We start from the raw sequence: 26,852 nt of genomic DNA on the forward strand, positions 1-26,852 counted from the left end.
GGGGGGGGAGACAGTGTGTGTTTGGCATACATAAGATCCTAGATTCAATCCCTAGCACCAAAAACAAAGGATAAAAATTCATTCATACATTTACATAAAACTTCAAAATAATTCAGAAGTTTATGAAGTAAAAAGTTTTTGTTTTAAGAGATTATTACCTCTATTAATTTTTTGAATCATGGCAAAAATCTTCCTTGCTTATAAAAAGAGATGTATATATGTATGCTCAAAAAAAAAAAGTGGGGAGGGAATTTATACATTGAGCTGCATCTTTATTGATTTTCATTGTATCTTGGATATCTTTCCTTATTGGTACATATAGATATTACTCATTTATTTTCAGGATTGTTAATATGTGCTATGTGTTATGAAGTGCCTGTAAGGCATCACGTTATTTGTTCACACTTTATATATAAGCAGAACCAGAAAATGAACTTGTTTGGGTTTAGATTCATGCTCATAATGATTACACTAGCCCAGTGTTTTTTCAAACTGAGATGCAACTTGTTATGAAACCTGGATTATGAAATCAATTTAATGTGTTGAGATTTGCATTTTAAAATGAAATAAAAGATATCAGCATGTATCATGTAGATGGGTAAGTACTATTTCATGAATTTTTCATGTGTACACAGACATGTACATATCCATTCATTTTGCAGTGTGATGACGCATGTTGAAGAATTTCTTACTATGAGGTTAGTCAGTCTGCGAAACACTACAATCACTATTCTCCAATACCACCTCTCTTGACATCAGAGTGAGCTGGTATTTTTGCCTAAACATACTTACTGTATATCTTCAACTGGCAAATTTAGAGGATATTCTGAATTTTTCTTCACTTTCATTTCATTCCAGTAATCATTCAGCTTTTCTCCTAGCGCTGTTATTGTAAGTCTTAAAAAAGCAAAATTATAAAGTCAAAAAAAGGGATAATAAAGATTTTTTTTTAAATACAAGAGAAAATGTAAATCATCTAAAAATCATTACATGGCCACTATGAAGATAAAAAAAAAGTTCAGAATGTGTGACAAATAAAGAACAATCAAAGTAATGCCAATTTGCTATAAGGATCTTTTGTAAGTTCCTACAGAAGAGAGAGTATCATGTTGGAAATAATACATAAAACAGTAGTAGGACCCAGAATACAATCCATAGCTGAACAGTTGTCTAGCATACATGAGGTTCTGGGCTGGATCCCCATCACCATAAAAACAATAAGCAGGGCGGGGGAGATAGCTCAGTTGGTAGAGTGCTTGCTTTGCAAGTACAAGGCCCTGTGTTCAATCCCCAGCACCGTGAGAAAAAAAAAAAAAAGCAAACAAAGTACTAGTACAGTAGGCCCTCTATTGAGAAGGTATGTTGTAGAGTAATTACTGGGAGAATACTAGAGGATCCCTTCATTTCAATTCCAACCAATGAACTTACAGCTTCAAATCAAATTAGAACTCAAAACTTTTGATTTATGAAAGTACTCACTACCAGCAAAAGATCTTCATGCTTCAAAAGATCTTATGTCTTACAATTAAGACTTTTGCTTTTCCCACAATAAGACATTAATAAATCCATGAAACCAAGACAAAGGTCACAACTGAGTAATTATTCATTAAACAACTACTCTAAGAGGAACCACTGAACTTAAGATACAAATAATGTAACATTCTGAATTTTTAAAAAATGTTTAAAAATCAGGATTTCATAATTTACATTTTGGCAGGTTAACATTGGGTAGAAACCACCTCGTAACCTACCCAGCTCACCATGGCATCACACCCTAGGCCTGAAGGAGACTGCGCCACCCCTCCCAACCTCATTTTGTTCTCATTACCTGTATTCCCCAGCCTGTGAGACATGACTCATTTCTGATACTCACATTAACAGTCTAACAGCTTTCAAAAACAATCAACCATTTCTACAGGCACCAGTAATTGACTGATTATTTCTTTTTCCTTTTGGTTGTGTTATGGATTAAACCCAGAGGTGCCCTACCACTAAGCAACAAACACCCCAGCCCTTTTGATTTTGAGACAGAATCTAAGTTGCCCAGGTTGACTCTGAACTTGCAATCCTACTGCCTCAGCCTCCTGAGGTGCTGGGATTACAGGCGTGTGGCACCTTCTGGGCGGTGCCAATGATTTAAGAGAGCTCCTGCTCTATCTTTCGCTAACATTAGTTATGCCCTTCTCATTTTAGACAAGTGTTTCCTTTTTTTTTTTTTTGTGGTGCTAGGGATTTGAACCCAGGGCCTTGTGCTTGTGAGGCAGGCACTCTACCAACTGAGCTATATCCCCAGCCCAAGTGGAGCAATACCTTTGGGGTCCTGATTTAAAAACCTGCATAAATGGGCTAGGGTATTCCTCAGTGGTAGAGCTCTTGTCTAGCATGTGTGAGGCCCTGAGTTCCATCCCTAGCATTGCCCACCCTGCCTAAAAAAAAACACCAAAACTAAAAATAACCAAAACCCAAACAAAAACCAAAACCTGCAGAACTCTTTTGTTTTTTGTTTTTCTCATTCAGGTTGAAAAATCATCTAGAATTGATTTTCATTTGAGAGTTAAGGTTCCTTTTATCCACATGGAAGCCAACTGATCCAGCAGTTTTTAGAAAAAATGATAATTTTCCCATTATACAATGATGTAATCTTTGAGATAAATCGGGTGACAAGATGCTTAGAAAATGTAAGTCTCTGGTCTCACTAAACTATCTATTCTTATGCTGACACCATACTTCCTTAGTTACTATACGTTTGCAATAAGTTAATATCTAGTAGTGTGTAAGTACAGGTAAGTCCACCTGCTTTGCTATTCTTGAAATGACTGTCTTAGGTAGCTTTAGTCCTCCTAAATTCTCACCAAGAATTTATAATAAGACTTGCCACATATCTGGCAAGATTTTTTAAAAATAAAAATTAAATGGTTTAATGCATTTAATCACTTTAGAGAAAAACTGATTTTGTAATTTTCAGTCCTCCAATTCTTAACTGTTACACCTACTTTTTTTACTTCTTAAATTTCTCTCCATATTGTTTTGCAATTTCCAAGTTAGAGGTTTCTGCATGTTTTGAACTTTTTATATACTTGATATCATCAACACCAGGTAATGGTTTTTCTACCTTTCTAATCCTTTTAAGTTTTCATTTATTCTTATCTTGTGTTAACTACTGTTTTAAAAACAATGGTGGGGCTGGGGAGATAGCTCAGTCGGTAGAGTGCTTGCCTTGAAAGCACAAGGCCCTGGGTTCAATCCCCAGCACCACAAAAAAAAAAAAAAAAAAAAACAACAACAACAATGGTGAAGCATGATATCCTCATCTCATTCCCACTCTTGGAGGAAAGCTGTCAATAACAATTTGCCGTTAGAAATGATGCTTGCTATCTTTTGCAAATTTTGTTTAACATACACTTAAATTAATGATTTTTAGTGTTCCTTTGATAAAAATCACAGATGGGTATTGAAAATTATCAAATGTTTTTTCTTTATCAATGAAGAGATTTCCCTTAAAGCCGGGTGTGGTGGAGCCTGCCTGTAATCCCAGTAGCTTGGGAGGCCAAGGCAGGAGGACTGAGAGTTCAATCTGCAGTACCACTCACCAAGAAAGAGATTCCCCTTTTCAAAATCCAGATGATGAATTATACCGATTCTTGAATATTAAAACCACCCATGCCATCTTCAGATATAGCTCATTTGGCGTTTATACATGTCACTGGATGGTATATGCTATTACTTTCAGATTTTATAATTAATTATAATTGTCTAATTTTAATTAAGATGAGAGTTTGACACACATTTCCTTTCTTGTAATGTCTTTTTTTTTTTTTTTTGGGTGCTGGGGATTGAACCCCAGGGCCTTGTGCTTACAAGGCAAGCACTCTACCAACTGAGCTATCTCCCCAACCCCTCTTGTAATGTCTTGAGCTTACTGTCAAGAATATGTGGCTTTAGGATATCTTTAGAAGAGTGTGTATGTGACTGACACTGCTGCTTCTTCCTTAAATGTTTGAACTTTAATATGTAGAAAGTTTTCAAAAAGTTGATTCGATTTCAACGAAATATGTCCATGCTATCTGAAATAGTGAAAACTTGTTCAAGATATCCTCTCAATGTTTTTATGCCTGGAGGACCTATGTCTTCCTTTTCACATCCCATACTGGTGATTCATACACACTCATTATTTCTCTTCTTCCCAGATGCTTACAGATTCATATTAATTTTATCAAACAGCAATCATTTGACTTTTTGATTATGACATTATCTGGTCCTCTACTGTTCTTTGGCTAGTGGCTTAAACACTGTGCTCACAGAGGAGCTTGAGCTGTGACTTCAGGTCACGCTTCTTCCACCAACAGCCCGCTCCCTCCAGCACCACGGGGCGCCTTCTACAGACTGGTACATGCCTTCCATGTAGATAAAAGGAACCTCTAATTATTGACTTCTTATTTTTTAAATACTTTCATATCTTTTTCTAAGCTAATTTTCTTGCCATATTGTGGATATTTTTATTATGATTTTTACAAAATTAACACTATATTATAGAACTTTTAGGTAAATGGGTGGGTGAGGTGCTTACATAGAAAAGGCATTTAACCATGTTCTTCTATCTTATAAATTCTAATCTATTCCATTACAAGTATATTCTACTGTCTTTACTGATGAGATACACTGAGATTCACAGATATAAAGAAGATCCCTGGGGGCTGGGGAGATAGCTCAATCTGTAGAGTGCTTGCCTCACAAGCACAAGGCCCTGGGTTCAATACCCAACACCGCAAAAAAAAAAAAAAAAAAAAAAAAAAAAAAAGAAGAAGAGAATCCCTGATTTCTCAGCAATTCTTTTCCAAAAATCTCAGTCAACAATATAAATAAGTAACATACCTGTACTCATTAGTGTAGTCAAAATCTTGCTTATTATGAGTTGGCTTAAGGAAATTACATTCTATAATTCCAACTACTCCAACACCCATGTTGTTTGCCTGAAAATAATAAAATGAAATCAGCATTTTAGGCATAACACATCATACTCAAAATACTCTTAAAGTGAAGAGTTAAAGTTTATTTTTAAAAAACATTATTCTACATTTTACTCGCATGAGTCTCATGAAATTTAGATTGAAAAAAACATTTTCTGGTACATAATTTATTTTTCTGGGAGTTAATTACTAAATGTATTAAAGCTTTTCTCTAAAATCAGTCCAACTATTGACAAGTATCCATTTATACAATTATTATCATCTTCAAATTTATACAAGGAAAAAAGAACTATCTCTACCAGGATGCAATTTCTTAGAGAGTAGAAACAAGAAGTAATTCATCTCAGTATCTGCAATGCCTAGCAAAAGTTCTGGCATATAACACAGTCTGTAAAGTTCTACACAGTCCCAGCATTTCGGGGACTGAGACAGGAGGATAACAGACGCCATGTCAAAGAAAACCTTAAAGTCATGTAACCAGTTAGTTAGCAATATGATGAAATAAAAATGTAGGTTGGCTGCATCAGTTATTTTTTAAAACTGTAGTAGCTAAAGTTATCACTTCAAATTATTTGTTACATTTTGATTACTTACATGCTATTAATGAGTATATTTTGTTCACAATCATAGCTTACTTCTAAGTCTACTCAACAAATGGAAAAAGTGGAAAAATGTGTAATTAACAAAGTAAAAATTTTCATAAACACAGCTATTGACTAAAACCATGCAAATCTAATCACAATCCAATTAAAAGTCATCAGTGGGGGTGCTGAGGATGTGGCTTAGTGATTTGCCTAGCATGCACGGGTCCCTGGGTTTGATTTCCAGTATAATCAACGTATCCATTAATAACCATTAGTAGGGACAGACATGGTGTTATATGCCTGCAATCCCAGTCTTTGAGAGTTAAGGCAGGAGGATCACAATTCTGAAGGTCAGCCTAGGCAACTTAGGGAGACACTTTCTCAAAAATAAAAATTTTAAAAAGTGGTAGGGGAGGGGAGCTTGGAGAGAGGATCTGTGGTAGAACACTTGGCTAAAATGTTGAAAACCCTGGGTTCAATACAGTGCCACAAAAAAATCCAAACAAAGAAAAACACATCAGTGGTTCTTTATTTCATACTACCTGTAAGCCACAGTGGTAACAATGCCCCTCTCATTTGTGGTTCTTGTCATCCTCTCCAGTCTCATCTTCTGTCTCTCTCTGATTACTTTGTTTCCAATTACAATATGGTTCAGCTATACAAGTTACCCTTCATGATATTACCCTCTCAGAAGCTTCTTTCCTTTCCTTTGCAGAAGTTTGCCTTGCTCTGCCTGAAGAGCCCTTCCCAGACTTTACAAAGCAGTGAAGTCAATGGAGACATCTCATCATCAGTCTCCACAGAGACTTTTTGATGTTCTAGGGATATTTATTCCACAGTTCCCTCGCCAAACTGAGCTCTGAGGGCATGCTCTGTACCTCATAATGTTTTTCTGTTGAACACCTAGCATGATAGATGCTGAGCATCTGCTGTTTGGCCCACTCCACCATCTGGTAAAGACAAACATTAAATGTTTGTTCTAAAAGCTTATTTTTACAAGATAAAGCTGAATTAGAAACCATAACATGATATAAATTTAATTGTGTTGGCCAAGTGGGTTTTGTATCCTATAAAATCAAATTCATAAATGACAAAAAATAAAAGAATTAATATTCGATAGCAGATAGATTGCTTCTTTTGAATCCCAAAGCACTAGAGAAATAAGGCCTATTACCAAAAATGCATTTCTAATCACCAATGAAATTTACTAGCTTAAATAGTACATAAGATATTCCTAGCAACAACTAGTATTTTAATTACAAATGAAAATTAGCATTTTAAGTAAATGTCATTTACATTTTAAGTAAATGTCATTTATACCTCATATCACAAGTGCCAGGTTTTTGCATTCATTTTCTGAATGAAATTAACAGTTGCAAAGAAAAGCCCAACAAAGTTCACTTACTTCTGCAAAAATGCTACTATTCTGGGCTCATGCCATGTAAAATAGGCAAAGCACAGTTCCAACCCATTCAAATAGCATTCAAGATAAATCCACACGAATACTGTGTAGAGCTTACACTATTCTACAAAGAATTTAGAATAAACATGAATAGAAAATAAAAACCAGAGAACTAGAAAAACAAAAACATAGGTAGTCTTTTGTGGGGGCGGGGGGGGGGGGCAGACTTTCACTAATTTGTTGAGACTGGCCTAGAATTTGTGATCCTCCTGCCTCAGTCTCCTGAGTTGCTGGGATTACAGGCATGTAGCACTACCCCAGCAAAATATACCTAGCCTTAAGAACTTTTCACGAAGTTGATTTTTAGAATTATGGAGTTTCTGCAAAGCTTAAATTACTGAATTCTTAGAAAATGCACACACATCCTAAAAAGAGTCTCTCTATGTAAATACGTACAGGACTAACAGATAAAGTGAGCTAACCTCATCATCTTAAAGAGAATTCTACAACAATGGAAGTTTTTTTAAATCCTACCAGTGTCATTCCAGTGAGAAAGAACCACTGGTCCCATATCCGAATGCAGGCAAAAGATGGGTATGTGTGTCTGAGATTCACACTCGTGTTATCAGATCTTAGGCAAATTACATATCCTATTTACTATCCCCAATTTCCTGATCTATAAAGTAGGAGCTAAATAAGTATCCTAACTCCCCTTACAGGACTGTTCACGATCAAATGAGAAATTAATACAAAGTTAAAATGCCATACTAATGTTATTTTTAAAAGACTGACATCTAAAAATCATGGGCAAAACCACTGTAAAATCATTTTACCTTTACCCCAATAACATTATTCTAATTTGTTAAAAACAGACGATTCTCTTTTAAAATATAAAGCTTACCCTTAGCTGACATCCGACTTTTTCATAAGCTTTGATGAGTCTATTTCTGTGATACATCATTATGCCATAATGATCTTTATTTCTACAGTTGAATCCAAAAGTAATTCTCACTGTTTTAGTCTTAAAATGTTAAAGAAAATTCTGGGAAGAAAAAAAAAAAAAAAACCCACACCACACCACACCTCACCCTTCTCAAATCAAGCTATTTCGTTTTTTTGTTTTTTTGTTTTGGTGCTGGGGATTGAACCCAGGACCTTGTGCATGCGAGGCAAGCACTCTACCAACTGAGCTATATCCCCAGCCCCCCTATTTCGTTTTTAATGAACTCTAAAGAACATAGAGAAAGGAGAAGCTGGAGAATTAGAATCCCTACCAGCAAACAAAGGAAAGGGGCCAAAGGAGTATATGCTTGATTGACATATCTGTACAGCATCCAAAAATAAAGGATACTAAAAATTTAGGTCGATAAACATCACGTTCGATGTAGGCAAGACTCTTCGAAACTAGCTGTGTCTTCACTTTCTGTCCACGTAAGATGATCTGCATTCTTGGCTTTAGATATAATATACTGCAGTAAGCCTGCAAAGAAACATAACAATATTTCCTTTCCAAATAATTTATCTACAGATTTGTTTAACATTACTTTGGTATGGCTTTAAACAGAAAGTTATCACCTTGCCTTAGGAACAGACATACTAACATTTCAGTAAAATAATAAAGATTTTAGAGCTGGAGGTATATAACTCAACGGTAAACCATGTACTTTCTAATGACATATATAGATAACAATACTTTACTGAATGGAAAAACAAGAATACAAAACAGAAGAGTATGGTAACATTTTAACTTCTTAAAAATGTATACTGTACCAAGAACATTTTCTGACTTGTCAAGTACATACTGACATATCACTATTCTAAAATTTAAAAAATCAAAAATAAAAAAAAATGAGCAAACTCTAATACAATCCAGAGAACACAATATAAGCTTGACAAGTAAAAAATTCTAAATAATGCACCAATACTTAAGCAGAACAGACAAGCACGGTACTTTTCAAAATTGAGCTGTGGTCAAAGTATGTTTTCATTTCTTAATACATGAATGTTGAGATACTTAAGAAATCTGACCCAACTTCAGACCTAAAACATGTCACAATAGCTATTCTGAAACCTCTAACAGAAACCTCTGATGGAAATGCATAAGTAACTCAAAAAGAACATACCAAAGCTTCAACACAAACCTAACCATTTCTTTTTTTCCCTAACTCCCAAGTTCAAAAGAAGAGATGTTTGTCATTTATAAAACACACTGATATCTTAAAATACTATACTTGTAGTGTATTTGAACCATACGTGCTGGCTGCCTCTGGATCTGCTTCACACTTGAGCAAGATTTTCTAAACAGCTAGGACATCCCACAGCAACACAGAACATCCCAAGTAATAGTACATATCAGCTACAGTAATTGCTAGGATTATAATTATATAACCATATAATTATAGTTACATAGTAAACATGTAAATGTCGAATAAATTCTCAGTTTGTAGTTACTCCATAATTTTAGCACATAAAATTTTAGCACAGAAAAATAGAGCAAAAAAAATTACCATGTCTTATACCAAGAAATTTAATAATTATTATATCAACATTATAAAATTGAGATTTTCATTTCTTCAATCTAAAAACATATCCATTTCTAGAATGATGCTTGCCTTACATGTGCTGGATTTTATCCCCAGCAATGAAACAAAAACAAACAAACAAAAAAATTAAAGCCAAGCTAAGGTCAAATCTCAGAGATATTTATCATAAAACTATATTAACATATAATCTCTTGTTCAGGAGGATAATTAAGGCATAGTGAGTATTCTAGAGTATTATAAAAAATTGTTTTAAAACAATTTGGTATTTTGTGATGAAATAATCAAAATGGCCATCATAAAATACGCTGATTCCAATAGTGCCAATTCAAAGAATCTAATAAAACAACTATTAAGCACTGTTAGATCTGATGATTTTGCAATTACAAGGTTTTCTAAGCAAATGAAACAATCAGTGGGCCAAAGAAAAGTTTATGTGTATGTCAGTTCTTTCTGCAATGCTTTCCTGCAGACATCACTGTTAGCCTTTATAGCAAAGATGGGCACCCTTAGTCTGCTAATAATTCCTTTACTCCATGACTTTCTCATTTCCAGGAAGAGAGCTGCATACATACCCTCAAGGAATAGTCACTCTCAGGGGCAATTTGGTCCATTCTTTCTTGCTTCTTGTACCCTTTCTTTCCCGTTGCCTCATCTAAATCCTCAGGAATTCTGATATCATATTTATCCTTTTCAAAATCGAACTCTGTTGCATTTTTGTAGCTATAAAAATAATTTTCAGAAAGAAGCAAAATTTAACTTCACAAGATAAGCATCAAATATTACATCCTTAGGAAAAAAACAAAATAAACCTACACCCAGTAGACTTTATGAGAGGAACAGGTATAAAAGAAATGGAATTCAGAAGATTAGGGAAAACTCTACCACTCATGCATTGCTGGTGGCAATGTAAAATGACAGAACCTCTTTGGAAAACAGCCTGACAGTTTCTTTAAAAACTACAACTACCATCTTACCCAGCAAATTTAAAAAGAACTATATTTCCACACAAACCTATACATGTATCTTTATAGCTTTATTTGTAATAGCACAAAACTATAAACAACTCAGGTATCCTGTAACAGGTGAGTGGTTAAACCCAATGTCCACTCAGTACAGTAAGAAAAGAAGCAAACTAATGATAGCTGGATATCCCTCCAGAGAACTGTTAGTGAAAAAGCCAGAAGGTGTCACACTGCATGACTCCACTGACAAAACACTATATGAAATTAAAAGTTATGGAGAGGGGACGGAGCAGAGGTGGCCAGTGATCAGGGAGGAAGGAAAATGTGGGTGTGACTATAAAAGGCAACATGAAGGATCCCCGTGATGATGAGAGTGTCCTCTATTTAGACTGTATCAATGACAATGTCCCGTCACTATCAACGGCACTACTGTATTACAGTTTTACATGATGTTACCATTAGGGGAAACTGGGCAGATGAGCCCTATTATTTCTTAGAACTGCACATGAGAATCTACAATGATCTCAAAATAGAAAGCTTAACTTAAAAAAAAAAAAAAAAGGAAAAGAAAGAAAGAAAAACAGGGAAAAAAACCTCCAGGAGGGACAGGGAAATAAAAGCAAGAAAAAGAAAATAAAAGAAAAAGAAAACTCGAGAAGTCAGAAAAGTAGATTTTATTATTTATCCCCACCACCACCACCATAAAGCACACTTTTGGGGTGGGGTAGTTACTGGGGATTGAACTCAGGGGTACTTGATCACTGAGCCACATCCCCAGTCCTATTTTGTATTTTATTTAGAGACAGGGTATCACTGAGTTGCTTAGTGCCTTGCTTTTGCTGAGGCTGGCTCTGAACTCTCAATCTTCCTGTCTCAGTCTCCCAAACTGCTGGTATTACAGACCTGCGCCACTATGCCCAGATCTTTTTCTTTTTTCCCCCAGTACTGGGAACTGAACCTAGGTGCTCAGCTGAGTTACACCCCTAACCTTTTCTATTTTTTATTTCAAGACAGGGTCTTCCTGAGTTTGCTTAGGGTAGCCTCAAACCTGTGATCCTCCTGCCTCAGCCTCTAAGAAACTGGGAGTATAGGCAGGCACCACCATGCCTGGCTCAAAGCCCAAGTTTTGAAGTTCTTTAGGCTTACTGCTATCTGTGCTCTATTTCTAAGCTTCAGTGTATTTTAGATTTTGTCATGTTACAAACTGATCTTAAATTTAAAAGCTTTTATTTACAAATATTTTATCCTTGCATGGATAAAGAACTATAAAAGTTTAGCAACACACAAAAAAAATCTCATCTATATTACTTTGCTTTTTAGCTGCTAGATCATGATTAGCTTTAATAGACAAAAATGGAAGATTTCTATAAGCTGGACTTGTTACTAGGACTTTTGTCTTTTTTTTTTTTTTTTTTCTTCATTTTTTTTTTAGAAGAGAGGCAGAATGATTGAGAATAGAGTGCTAATGGAGACTGAATAGCAGGAACAGGAATTCTTTTCTAGTATTTCAAATTGAAGCCACAGTGATTTCAATAAAATATCCTGGGAAAAGAAAAATCATTAACTATACCAAAAAATTATCTCTCTACGTATTTCCTCATAATTATGGATACACACAATGAAACCAACCCTATACATGTACTTTACTACCCAAATGGTCACCAACTAGCTGGGATCTACATTTACCTTCTAAGATTCCAAATGATGATCCTTGTCCCCTTCTTACCCATAATGGCATCAAGTTCTGCCAGTAATTTCTGTTCCGTAGAAAACAGAGAATGTTCCAGAATTGCAGCAAGGCTGGCTTTTGATTCTGCCAAATTAATCATCTGACGTATATCCTTAGTTAAAGACTGAAATCATCAACATGCTTTTTCACAAATATAGCATGCAAATTAACTTTAATAAATAGCAGAAAAACTATTTTCTAAGTATTTTCTAAGTTTTAAAATGGCAGTCTGATTTCAAATGAATACCAGAAAGGATAAAAAAAAAAAGGCAAGTTTATTAATTTTATTAACTAATTTAATGCCTTCCAATATTTCGAAGTGTCACAAGAATTTTCCTAAAGTTATCTTGCTTTTCATGGTCATTAGCAAATTTTTCAATAGGGCCACAAAGTCCTTATTAATCCATAATAAGCCTAAAATAAAACAAACAGCTATGGAAAAGTTGTTCATTTCTTTTTATGGTGCCAGGGATCAAACCCAGGGTCTCACTCATGCTTGGTACACAATAACCACTAAGCTACACCTCCAGTCCTTGAAAATAATTTAACACTAAATGCAACTCCCATACATTCAGGATTTCTGTAGCAAAATTCCAACAAAGAGAACAAACCCTGAGCTTCAGTTGTAAGGTAAAGGTAGTGGACAGACAAAAGCTGGAATAGGTGTGATTAAAAAGGAAGAATTTGGAGAAAGGCAAAAGGGTAGAATGCTTTCCAAAATTCTTTTCAGTTTCGCCACAGCTTCTATTTCAAAATCAAAAGGATATGGTGCTTGTTGAATGCCACTATTGGAACAACAACATGTTCTGCTTTTATGACTTCCAAGTAGGTCTGAGACAAGAAGCCCACACTCATGGTTTCTCCATTTTTGGTAAAAACGATGGCATCTTTACCCAAACGCATAGAACCTGACTTGAAGCCATTCCCATACAATCCAACTGGGACATGACCATTCATGGTGACTTTGTCACTGAAGCCAAAGCTAAAAGAAAAAAAAAAAAAAAAAAAAAAGATTTAAAAAATAAACACTCATAATCTTCAATTTTTAAAAATTCAACAAGGGTAATACCAAGTAAAAAAGCCTGGGTACAAATGCTGGCCTCACCCTTCCTGGCTGTATCATCTTGGGTAAATTACTTTAAATCTATCTTGATGTGTTTTCCCATCTCTGAAACAAAGGAAACCAAATCTACATCACAGGGGTGTAAGAATCACAGGTATTAACACAGGAGCTCACTGGTGGCATATCCTGGCCAATTAGTTGGCCAAGTTATAATCTGGGCTCCTGGGACCTTGAGGTTTTACCCCATGAACCTCTTCCTGTGTTAATGACTCCCTTGTTCTCAGCAAGCCTACTGTGATATGATTAATGATGGGATCAACTAAACCTTTTGGCAGCATGACATTTAAGGGATAATAGAAGGCCTATGCTTCTAAATTGTTCTTCTACCCTGTACCTGTACTACATTCTCAGTTTCCATTTCAGATACATTTGATTCACACTGACATCCTATTCTCTGACCCTACGGCCCAAGACCTTATGACTATTTTATGCTGCCTTTTCATTCTCTCAATCTCTTTAAAGTAGCTCCCCACAGTTAAATTGTAATAGAAATATGATTTAAAACTAACATATGTTAAAGTATAAATAGCTAATATCAAGGTGCTACAACTCCAAAATAATGGTGGAATTTTAGTTAAGTCAGATATGGGGAAGGGTCAGTGAGAAGAGTGGGGATTGCCTAATAATCTACCTATGTAGAAAATGATGGTCAGACTCTTAGATAATCACTCACACTGTGTGTATGGAATTTCATGTTTAAAAACCCAAAACAAAGTATAAAAAGTATGACACATAGAACTCTGTAACTGGGCTGGGGAGATAGCTCAGTCAGTAGAGTGCTTGCCTTGCAAACACAAGGCCCTGGGTTCAATCCCAGCACCGCAAAAAAAAAAAAAAAAAGAACTCTAAGTACTTAAAGTCTTGATTTTCAGATGTGTGGCACATTACATACCTTAGCATTTTGTGTAACTTATCTGATGTCATACCATTCCCATTATCAGTGAATGTCAAGCATATACAGTCATTTATCACTGTTTTGTCAATCCATATCTGTTTAGCATTCACATCAGGATCATAAGCATTATCTGGGACACAAAAGGTTTTGAGAAATTTTGAGTTTGCAATTTAAAGAACAATTAGAACAATCTTTTAACAAGGAACAGATTGCCACATTTAGGATTACTTTAAAAGCTACAATTTTTAGGAATTTACAAGGTTTGGAAACAGGAAATCGCATTCCTTGTCTACTGCAGAATTAACCCTTTCTAAATGCTTTCATATTAAGTATAGAGCAAAGACTGGTACCTGCCACATTAAATTAGTGTAAAAAAATCACTGAACACAGAGATGATTAAGAGAAGGACAGGGAAACTGAGAGTTTCTGAGTGTCAACTAGCACTATGAATTGACATGGAAGGTACATAATAGTTATTAAACAAAGGAAAAGGCAGTTTCATTTTCTGCTACGCTACATATATAGATAGAAAATTCACCCTCTACAAATTTCTACAGTTCTGGCCCTTGTCAGTTTAACCAAAGTTTCTTGGGTCTTTTATTTCTATTATTGTATATTTAACATCCGTGTTGGGCATACTCATTTCTCTCAGACTATGTAAGTATAAAGGAATATATTTAAAAACAAGGTTTTTAAAATGGTACCAGTAATTAAATCAACTTGCAATTCATCTGAATATTCCTTAACTAACCAAAATATATTTTGAAGACTTTTAGTATTGATTCTCAATTATCTGCCTACAAATAAATAATCTTTTTATTCTCAACCCCTTCCAGAGAGTATTTCATTAAAAATTTAAAATCGGGTACACCATGAACAGTGCCATGAAGGTCATGGGTAGCTGGGTGCCATAAAAATAATAATAGCTACAATGTTATAGCAAACCAACTCCAGGCTTTAGGGGTAAAAAAAAATTCACCTGAATGCACGTGTTAGTTGGAATACTTGAAAAAACCTAAATAAACAAAGGAAAGAAGAGTGCTTGTGCAAAAATTCCTTCTTTTCCATGTACATCTAAGACAGGACCCTTTCTTGATAAAGAATTTAAGTACAGGGACTGGGGTTGTGGCGCAGTGGTAGAGTACATGCCTAGGCACGTGTGAGGCACTGAGTTCAATTTCAGTACCACATAAAAATAAATAAATAAAATAAAAGTATTGGTCCCAACTAAAGAAAACTTTAAAAAAAAAGAGGAATTTAAGTATAACTAAGAATAAAATGTCCCTTTACTATGTTTTTAAAACATAAACCAAAATTCTAAAAAATATTCTTCTGCATGATTCATGAATCCATAATACAAATCTGACCACAACCCTGCCTCTTTTTTCATGTTCATTACAACATTAAAATAAAATCCTAGCTGGGTGTGGTGGCTCATGCCTATAATCCCGGTGACTAGGGAGGCTGAGGCAGACTGCAGGTGCCAGGCCAGTCTCACACTTAATGAGACCCTGTCTTGAAACAAAAATAGAGGGCGAGAATGCAGCTCAGGGGTAGAGTGCTTGCTTAGCATGTACAAGGTTCTGGGCTCGAGCCCCAATACAGCAAAAAATAAAAAAAATAATAATAACCCTAAACCCTGTTCATCCTGTCTTTCAGATGAAACAAGTATTATCATAAATCTAACATATTAATCCTCCTAACACAAGAAAAACAAATCCATTCCGTATATTATACAATTGCACCACCGAAAAGCATAACCCTCATTTTTAACTTTCATTACCAGAATAAAAATGTTTCCAATATAAATGCTTTATAAACTTAGCAAATTAAATCCTAAATGTTATGAAATACTTGTATAATTATATATAAGGTAAGTTAAACATTGATTTTGACATCCTGTTGCATAATTGTTATGTTATGCTAGGTAGGCCTTACCACTAATGTTATTATTCAAGATAAAATTTTTTGAAGTACACTTATATATTATTGTTCAATAAAGTTTCAAAACTATAATTGCAAGCAACAGATAATATATGAAATATCGATTTACATACCTATTAATTCAGCAACTGCACTGAATGGCCAAGTATGACTAGTAGAATTTGTATGTAAAAACTTCGGGCAAAGCTGAAACAAACCAATGATTTATGTAAATTAATTTAGGTCTTAGTTTTGAGAACAAAAGCTAATATAATTTACTGAGGCTGAACAAAAATGTCTTAGCTCCAGGATAAATCTGGAAGATACAACATAAGATTCCTGGAAGGGAAGGCTGAAAACCAACTGAACAAGTTACACATCAAGACTTGTTTCAAAACCCTTGCCTTTTTATATCTATAGTGGTCCAATCCCCAAGTTACCTACCCTGCAAGACCTACCTTAAAAATGACTCAGCCAAGGTCCTAAATCCTATAAACATCTTAATCTTCCTACTCTGAAACACAAATTTGTGTGTGTGTGTGTGTGTGTGTGTTGGGGGGGTTCTCCTTAGTGCGGGTTTAATTAAATATTAGCTTGCTTCATCAACAGGCTTTTCTAATGGTCTCTTGGACAGTCACTATTGGACCCTTTGACTTGATTATATGACATACTCTAAGTTCATGACAATAACGTGGCAATGGCATATTATGCACCTATAAACTCTTCAAACAATGTCAAACATTAGTTCCAACGCAACAAACCATTCTTATTTCCAAGGATTTTAAGTCTGATTTTACTCAGAGTAATAGAGTATGGAAGAATATGCCAATTAACCTCCTGTAAGGGAACTCTTAATTTCCTGAATGATGTAGACAGCAAACACGTAACACTGTACGTACGGTTTTAAAAGGTTGAGGGTTGAAAATTTCACTGTAGAGAATTTCCATGCAGTCCTTTCTGTGTTCATTTTGACAAATTCACTCATATTTAAAGAAAAACAAAAATAATAGGGCCACTGGGCTCTACAAACTAGATTAGATCTAAATCAAGCCAAGGACATTTACAGTGCTCAGGTGCTACCACCAGGTGTCAGAAAGAGGTCTTTCTCTCCTTTGTCCACACTTGCTTTTTTAGACAATCCACCAAGTCCTCAGTACCATTCATCATGCTAAGGTACTACGAATTTGAGAAATCATGTCCTGTAGAAGACTGCTCTTCAAATTAGAAAATATGCACTTTGGATCTTCTGTGGCATATATTTATGAATTATGTAGTATATGTAATTAAGACATTCTCAAGTATAATACCACAAGTTTCTAAAGACAATCAATTTCCAGATTTATATCTTGTACCAGAAGCTTTTTCTCAAATTAATCTACATGACAACATGCCAGTGCTCAGCCATCAGGAAGATCTTCCAGTCCTAACTTCTACCATTTATGTAAGAATGGAACAACATTTACCCATTCTAAATTTTAACCTGAGGCATGGCCTTAGGGTGTAAAACTTCTGAATACCAAACAAGGAGAAAAAGACAGTTCAACCACCACGGCCCTTCCGTCTTTGCTCCATTCCATACATTTGTAAGGGGTGAAGTCTAGAGTTAGAAAAGGGATATTCTGGTCTATGCTACAATACTAGGAATTTAAATGTAAGATAGAGTTGTGTAATGGTAGGAATGTCAATTTTCATCTAATTTCTTCATTGTCTACACTGATCCCAAATTGACAAGGTACATCATTTTTTTTTCTTTCTTTCCCACATAATTCTTAAGAGATTCATAAGATCATAGAGGATGAAAGTAAAAAATGAAGAATTCTCAACAGTAGGTTTTTGGGTATTTAAACTTAAGCAATTATTTCCAGCTCGTCTTAATGCTGTGTGTCTTTAGCTGGAAAGAAAACAACTCTGAAATAGCCAAGGTAGTATAACACACACACAAACCAAACACAACAGAAGCACACTGACTATGAGGTATACTTACTAAACTCTGTCCCTCAAGTTTTGTCTTCTGTACAATTGAAGATAATAATATTTCATCAGGTTGCTAAGAAAATTACATGAATTAAATATTTGTTCAAAAATATATGTGCTTAGAAGAATGCCTAGAAGACAACAAATATTGCAAGTACCTGTTTAAAAAACATCCCTTTAGAAAGGGAAGGTACTAGCAAGGTGTGGTGGTGTACACCTGTAATCCCATCAGCTCAGAAGGCAGAAGGAGGATCACAAGTTCAAAGCGAGCCTCTGTCTCCAAATAAAAATTTTTTTAAAGGGCTGAGATGTGACTCAATAGTTAAGTGCCCCTGGGTTCAATCCCTGATACCAAGAAAAAGAAAGAAAGAGAAGGTACTAGGGAATGAGAGTGATCAATTCGTGTTTTGCACATGTACAAGTACGGCATAATGAATCCTACTATTATGTATAATTATAATATACCAATAAAAACATAGCCTTTTAAAGAAAGAACTGAGCTCATATAAAGTAAGGAAAATCTGGAGATGTAACTCAATGGTAAGAGTGCTTGCCTAGCAAGCATCAGGCCCTGGGTTTGATTCCCAGCACCACAAAATAAATAATAGGGGATATTCTCAAGGATCTCAGATAAAGAAGGAACTAAAAACCAAAATCAGATTTGAAGGGAAATGCACTTGAGATGAGAGTGGTGGTATTTAACTGGACATACAGAGGTGGGGGTGGGGGTTGTCGGTGTTTTGGAAGATTCTCTTAGTTTTGTTGTTGTTTTATTACTGGGGATTGAAACCAGAGGGAGCTTTGCCACTGAGGTACATCCCTAGCATTGCTGTGATTTGAGACAGCGTCTAAGTTTCTTAGGGCCTCTGCTAAGTTGCTGAGGCTGGTCTCAAATTTGCCATCCTCCTACCTCAGGCCTCCAAAGTCACTGGGATTACAGGTATGCACCACAATGACTGGTTTTAAAACCATTAAAATGTTTTGGTTTTAATGGTAACTCAGAGATAGGCAATTTGGCAAAAGAGAGGCATGCAGTTACTTGGATGTTCGTGCTTCCCCTTTATCCCAAAAAAGTGGTAGACTTGAAGTACAAGGACCATCTACCTAATAGGAAGCCTTTGTTCTGGGCTCTAGATCCAAAAGGCAAAAAATCCATACTGACATGAGATCTGCGAAAAGAGGCACCCCAGTTACGCATCTCAATTACATGACCTACGGAACCACTGAGGAGGCACAGCTTCAACCAGACAGCACTGGATTCCCCTAGGGGACTATTTTGAAGACATAACCCATAACAAAACAGTTAAGGAAATAATCCACTAGGAGAAAATGTTAGCAAACAAGACCCAGTACACACCTCCCACCAGAACACCAGGCAAAAGAAATATCAACCTACAAAACGGACATCCTTGCACACACTCAAGTGAGATGTTATGAAGTATAGTAACACATTTTCAAATATAAAACATTTAAAACATGGAAACCTAAACACACAAAGTGTGTACCTGTCTCCTCCTGAAATTGCTCTAAAATGGACAAAGAAAAGAAGGAATAACTCCCCACCAAAAAAAAGAATTGGAGAAGTGATGGTTAACGGAAGACAGAGTAGTCGTATGGAAAGTGGAAAGCGGACAACAGAACTGATAACAGCCTAGAGAGAGAAAAATCCAAAGCCTGCCGGAGACAGGAAAGCCCAGAAGAACCACATCAGGAACCTTAGTAGAACCCCAGTAATTAAAAGTTTCATGCTCTTAAGTCAAAGGTACCAGACTGTATGAAAACAAGACACGTTAAAAGTCTTTAAAGGGAGCAATTAAGTTATAACAGAAAATACACCAGGTCCTTCAACACACTGAGTAGCTTTGAAACTGCCCTAGGTAATCCTATACAAGACTGGAGGTCTGTTCTCTGAATTGCAGGAACAAATGAAAACTGGTGGACTAAGATCAAGAAAGCAAGTTGGTCTGGGGCTATAGTTCAGTTGGTAGAGTATTGCCTAGCAAGCAGAGACCCTGGGTTCAATCCCAGCACTGCCAAAAAAAAAAAATAGAGTCCACATGTAAAGCTTCAAGTATATGGTGTCAAGATCATTTAATGGGAGAAAGGTTAGTTTTCAACATAAGATCCTGGGGAAACTGGATATGCACGTTATCTTATAACATACAAAAATTAGGTTAAAATGATTCAAAGAGCTCAAGCGATAAACTTTTAGGAGAAAGCAGAGAAGAAAAGCTTCATGACATCTGATATGAGAATGATTTCTTGGATATAACTATATGTGTACTGAACTATATCAAATTTTAAAATTACATATCAAAAGACACAATAGAGTGAAAAGGCTATTAACAGAAAGGGAAAAACTTTGCAAATCAAATATCTGACAAGGGATTAATATCCTGAATACATAAAGAACTCCTACAATTTAACAACAGAAAAAACAAACTGGATTTAAAATATGGGCAAAGGATTTGAATAGTCATTTCTCCAAGGTATATAAATGGCCACTAAACAAAACACATGAAAAGATGTTCAACATCATTAACTATTAGGGAAATATAAATCAAAACCAAAGTAAGGCACTGGGTTTGAGTCTCAGAACCACATATAAACAAAGGTCCATCAACATCTAAAAGAACCAAAAAGGGGCTGGGTTGTGGCTCAGAGGAAGAGTTCTCACCTAGCACGTGAGCCACTGGGTTCAACCCTCAGCACCCCATAAAAATAAATAAATAAAATAAAGGTATTGTATCCATCTACAACTAAAAAATGTTTTAAAAAAATACAAACAAAAACCAGTCAGATGCTATCTCACTCATTAGATTGACTACTTTAAAAAACAACAAACAACAACAAAAAAACAGAAAATAACAAGTGTTGTCAAGGATATAGAGAAACTGAGCCACATAGTAAGACTCCATCTCAAAAATAAATAGGATTAAAAAAATGAAATCATCATTTGGTCTAGCAATACTACTTCTAGATTTAGACCCAAAGGAACTGAAAGAGGTATCTGCGTTTCCAAATTAAAAGAGTTTTATTCACAAAAAGCCAAATGGTAGTAACAACCCAGATGCTCATTAATGGATTAAAAATAAATAAAATGTGGGGTTTTAGGGGAAAAAAAACGTTTTTCTATACTCTCCCAACAGTTCTGACACCAAATGTGTGGATTGTTCTCACACCAGCAACCAATTCTCCAATTCTGCGGATATCACTTGGATGTCCAATGACTCAATTAATTCTAACACTCAATACCTGGAGCTAATACAAGCTAAGGGCTTAGTCCCACAAGACAGACCCCACTTCAGATGCCAATTTTAAGTCCAGATCTCCTATTCTTCGGTCAGGTTGGGAGTTCACACATCCCCACCTATTTGATAATTGGTTAAAACAGGTCACAAAACTCAAAGAAATAATTATGTTTATCAGTTCATTGCAAAAGATAATACAAAAAAAAAAAAAAAAAAAAAAGATGAAGAGCCAGGTGAAAAACACACTGGGCAAGGTATGGGGAAGGAGACAGAAGCCACCAGGACCGCTATGGATGCACCACCACCTTTCCAGTAAACTCCACGGGTTCACTTGCCCCTGAACTCTCCAAACCCCATCCATCATTTAGGACTTTTATGGAAGTTCCATCAGGCAGGCATAGTTCACTAACTTAATTTCCAATCCCTCTTCCCTCCCTAGAACTAGAGGGGGAGGTTAAGAACAAAAATTCCATCTTTTTATTTACCTCTTTTTTTTTTTTTTTTTTTGCAGTACTAGAGGTCAAACCCAGAGGTCTCACATGTGCTAGGCAAACTGTCCCCCACTCCTTTTAAAAATTTTGAGATAAAAGTCTAAATGGCCCACACTGGTTTTAAACCTGTGATTCTATTTGCCTCAGCCTCCTGAGTAGCTAGGATTACAGGAAGGCGCCAAGCTCTGCATTATTTAAGTACTTCTACACTTACTATACCAATAGGATAAAAATAATTGCGGGTTACATCTGTGACAATTACACACATAGATTTGTCCCTTACCAACCATCTGGAACTTGCCCCTTATTATGTGAGAAAGTCTCTGATATTATTTTTTTAGAACAGGGCAGACTATTGTCCTATCTCAGTGGCCTTGTCTTGGTGATTTTTGCTTTGTCTGGCTCCAGCTTCTTGGCATTTCTGCTGACCACATAACCCCAGAAGGCTGAGCTGACTTTTCAGCCTGCCATCTCCTGGTGTATCTCACTCCCATAGCCTTGAAGACTGGTGCACTTTTTAACTCCTAATTTTCTGGTATGACTGTTAACCCCGTAAGACTAAGAGCTATAGCTTGGTCATCTTACTTCCCCTGAGAAGTTTTAATCCTAAGGATCCCTGTTTTTTCTGGGAGTCCCTGACTGTTTCAAAACCAAACAGCATGGAGCAAAGCAACAACTTGATACTCCTACCTCCCGTCTCATGCCAAGCTACCAGAATAGCTAGCAGCCAGGATTATACATGTCATGGCAGATGACTAGGTGTAGAACTCCTCTCTAGAAGTGATTTCTAAAAGTTCTATTTGGTTCTTTTATAATTCTACCTAGTCCTTCCACATCGCATCTCTTTTTCCTTTTTTTTTTTTTTTTTTTTGCCTTTTTTAAAATGTATTTTTATTTGAAAAATAATTGTAAATTCACCTGCAATTGTAAGAAATAACAGATCCCATTTATCTTTTCCCATCTTACCCAATGGTACATCTTACAAAAGTATTACGACTGATAGTATCTCATTTTTGTTGTTCTCATTTTTTAAAAAATTAAATATTTTGGGTTGTTTTAAATATACGTATTTTATGGTCTAACATTTCCCATTCTTTAGGGTTTACCACATACTTAGGTACGGTGGTTCCAATAAAATGGCTCCTTCCTACTTGTTGGCTTCCTCCCAACAGTGAAGCCCATCAAAAGACCAGCCCTACTCACACATGAACATCTTCTAGTCAGCTTTTAGTATCTCACTTGAATATGTGAGCAGAAGGCTAACTATCTCCAGAAATACACAGGAAAAGAAACACACACACAAAGACAATGCAGTGTGCAATAGAAAACCTCTAAAACATTATGGTTAATATACCCAGCAAGGGCTGGGATTGTGGCTCAGTGGTAGAGCGCACACCTAGCATGCATAAGGCCCTGGGTTCGATCCTCAGCACATGAAAATAAAATAAAGGTAATATGTCCACCTACAATTAAAAAAAAATTTATATATATATATATATATATATATATATATATATATATATATATCCCCAGCAATAGGCTAGGCATGGTGGCACATACCTGTAATCAATCCCAGCAACTCAGGAGGCTGAAGTATGAGGATCACAAGTTTGAGATCATCCATCCTCAGCAATTTAGTGAGGCCCTAAGCAACTTAGTGAGACCCTGTCTCAAAATAAAATTTAAAAGGGTTGGGGATGTGACTCAGTGGTAAAGCACCCTGAGCTTAAATCAAAAAAAGTTTGGTGACATCTAGTTATCTATCAATCAGAATCTGAACACAGGAGGGCAGGCTCCAAAGCCTATGTTATCAGTCACTAAACTGTAGTGTTTGCAAAGTAGTAAATCCCAAAAGAAAAAATATTCGGGATGAGACAGAAAAAGAAGGAATTTCCAGAAAAAAATGTTAAAGGGAAATCCCCAACAATGACTCTCGACTTGTAACTGGAACTTAAAGAGGCCTTTGCCTAAAAAGTACTCTTCACTTGGGCATGCAGATGCCCACTGTGTAACTAAAAGTAGAATAAGACTGGCATCTCTGACTTCATTTTTTATCTGTCTCCTTAATAATCTTAAATTTTAGGAAGACAGATTTCCACTCAACTCTCCATTTAGGCATGCTAATCACTTAAGAAGCAGATCTCAAAACTGGTAATTCAAAGTTTATTAGCACTAAATTTACCTAACCCATCTCATCCTGCTTTAAGACTGAGGATACCAAATCAGGCACGGTAGTCCATGCCTGTAATCCCAGGGGCTCGGGAGGCTGAGGCAGAAGGATTGAGTTCAAAGCCAGCCTCAGCAAAAGCGAGGTACTAAGCAACTCAGTGAGACCCTGTCTAAATAAAATACAAAATAGGGCTGGGGATGTAGCTCAGTGGTTAAGTGACCCTGAGTTCAATCCCTGGTACAAAAAAAAAAAAAAAAAAAGACTGAGGCTACCAATGTGGGAATAACTAAGATATGTGCAACATTTGCAGGAACATTCCTCTGCCAGTTTTCACTACATCCTGTTCCATATCCCCGAGAGCATGCCTAGAAATGTCTAGTCCCTGGAAGCCTTTCAGGCAGATCACCCCGTGTTGAGTGTTCAATAAGCAGGAGCAATCATCTCATAGGTACCAAAATGAACCCTCTACAGGTCTGATAAAAATCCTACAAAGCAAATAGAGATTGCCCCTGAACAAGGGCAATTTCCTTGACAAAGATAAGACTATGTGACCAGAACTGAGATAATGATCAATCAGATCACAGCTTGACCAAGACTACTTAATTATGCAACACCTCTTGTCTGCCCCAATTCTTCCTCAATTTAAACCTAAAGCTCACGTCTGAACTTCTGAAACCAAGGTGAAGGACACCTGACATCCCTTGTCCTCTGGATGTAGTTTTATTGATTAAATTCCTTTCCTACTTCACAATTACTTCTCCCATTTGCCTTTTAGAGGCAGCCTGTCCTGCTTTGTTGGAATCCTTAGAGTTGGGCCTCTAACAAACTGACAAAATAGTGTGTGTATCTGAAAACATCTGGAAAAGCTTTCCCAGTTACTTTGAAAATCTGGATGATCTGGTGATCGACACAGAGAAACAAAGCAAACAAAATATAAGTTAATTATTAATTTCAGGGAAAATAAGCTGTATAGAAAACAAAATGCAATTATAGTACACCGATTGGCCCATGAGCATAAAATTAAGAGTAAGAAAAACCCATCCAAAAGTGACATGGGAAAAGAGAAGGCAGTGAAGAGTGTTGCTCGTATGGGCTAAATCCAGAACAGGGTTTCTGAAAGGAGTGGGGAATCAACAACAGAGAAAAGTTATAAGCATTTTACTTAGAAATGCAAGAAGGAAAAAAAAGCAAACATTCGAAGTTTTGTCACTTTACATTCCATCTGGGAATCTCAGACTTCCAAATAATTTTAATTAATATATAGTGGGCTGTGGGTTTAGCTCAGTATTAACAGCATTTGCATAAGATGCCCAGGGTCCTGCATTCCATCCCCAACATAGCAGAGAGTGAGTGTGTCAGCTTCCTGACTAATATTTGCACATATTAAAGTCCACCCTTTGAGCCTTAAATTCTATGACTTTTGACAAATGCAAAAAGCTCATTAACTTTTAGACCCTCCCCTAATGGAAGCACCTGACAGCTGTAGGCAAAATAAATGTGCATGGTTGTGCTCCAATAAAAATATGGACTGAAAATTGTTCTTCACATAATTTTCATATGTCACAAAATATTCTTTTTTTTTCTCAACCATTTACAAATGTATAAATTGTTCTTATCTCACATGCTATACAAAAACAGGTGCTAGGCTGATTTGGTCCACAAGTTGTAGTTTACTAATTCCTGTTCTAAAGCAAAAGCAAAGACTGGTGGAGATACTGTCCAGAAGCAGCAGATGGGAAATCTCTGTCAATTAGCTCATATTACCCACAAAAGAAAGACCCAGCACAAAGACAGCTGTTGCATGGAGCTAGCCAGCTAACAAAACTGGTTTCTTTTTGTTTTTGCGGTGCTGGGGATCGAACCCAGGGTCTTGTGCTTGCAAGGCAAGCACTCTACCGACTAAGCTATCTCCCCAGCCCCCAAAACTGGTTTCTTGAAGACTGTTTTTTGTGTTGTGGCCACTGGGCATGGAACCCAGGGCTTCAAGCATGCTTGCCAAAGTACAATTTAAACAGTTTTCCCTTGACTGCTTATTTCTCATTTAAATCTTTGGGGTTTGGGGTATAACTGGGAACTGAATCCAGGGGCATTCTACCACTTGAGCTATAGCCCCCATCCTTTCTATTTTAAGATAGGATCTTGCTAAATTGCCCAAACTGGCCTCAAACTTACAATCCTCATGCTTCAGCCTCCAGAATAGCTGGGATTAACAGGACAGTGCCACACCAGAATTCCCACTTCAATTTTTTTTTTTTTTAAGTTGTACATGGACACAATACCTTTATTTATTTATTTATATGTGGTGCTGAGTATTGAACCCAGTTCCCCAAACATGCTAGTCAAGGGCTCCACCACTAAGCCACAACCCCAGCCACCCACTTCAATCTTAAAGAGGCAGAGATAGCAAGTGCAAGGAGGCTGCAAAGGTAAAACCAAAACGCAGAACCAGTTTTAAAAAAAAAAAAAAAACTCACTCCTATTCTCCAGTACAAGTTTCTGAACGTGACCCAAGCTGGAAGCATCCTTCTGCGAGACTTTAAAAAAAAAAAAAAAAATCTGCCTTTTGATACAGGGTGTCTTAAAGTTGCGAGGACCTCACTAAATTGCTGTGGCTGGCCTCAAACTTGTGAACCTCCCATCTCAGCCTCAGAATTGCTGGGATTACAGACTTGCGCCACCACGCCCGGCTAAAAATAGAAATTTCATTTTTATTTATTATTTCTGGTGCTAGGGACTGAATCTAGGGCCTCACACAACCCCGCAGTTCTGAACAGGCATTTTTAAACCCGATGTGATCAGACTCCTATCTGAAGCCAACGAAAACGTTAGACTGCCTAG

At 36.4% G+C, this 26,852-nt stretch overlaps 1 protein-coding gene across 1 annotated transcript in view; it reads right to left on the reverse strand.

Moving 5' to 3' along the window:
* The window catches only part of MORC3 (MORC family CW-type zinc finger 3), a 39,984-nt gene that overhangs the window by 11,882 nt on the left and 1,250 nt on the right, over nucleotides 1-26,852 (reverse strand). Inside the window, exons 2-10 of the mRNA XM_079156315.1 lie at nucleotides 16,263-16,335; nucleotides 14,203-14,335; nucleotides 12,955-13,169; nucleotides 12,145-12,292; nucleotides 10,069-10,216; nucleotides 8,305-8,433; nucleotides 7,855-7,974; nucleotides 4,873-4,970; nucleotides 793-897 (exon numbers count right to left, since the gene is read on the reverse strand). Of these exons, the coding sequence (XP_079012441.1) occupies nucleotides 793-897; nucleotides 4,873-4,970; nucleotides 7,855-7,974; nucleotides 8,305-8,433; nucleotides 10,069-10,216; nucleotides 12,145-12,292; nucleotides 12,955-13,169; nucleotides 14,203-14,335; nucleotides 16,263-16,335 (1,169 nt within the window). The remainder of the gene's footprint in view (nucleotides 1-792; nucleotides 898-4,872; nucleotides 4,971-7,854; nucleotides 7,975-8,304; nucleotides 8,434-10,068; nucleotides 10,217-12,144; nucleotides 12,293-12,954; nucleotides 13,170-14,202; nucleotides 14,336-16,262; nucleotides 16,336-26,852) is intronic.

This window comes from Sciurus vulgaris, assembly GCF_902686455.1.
Source record: "Sciurus vulgaris genome assembly, chromosome: 10".
Taxonomy (NCBI): Eukaryota; Metazoa; Chordata; class Mammalia; order Rodentia; family Sciuridae; genus Sciurus; species Sciurus vulgaris.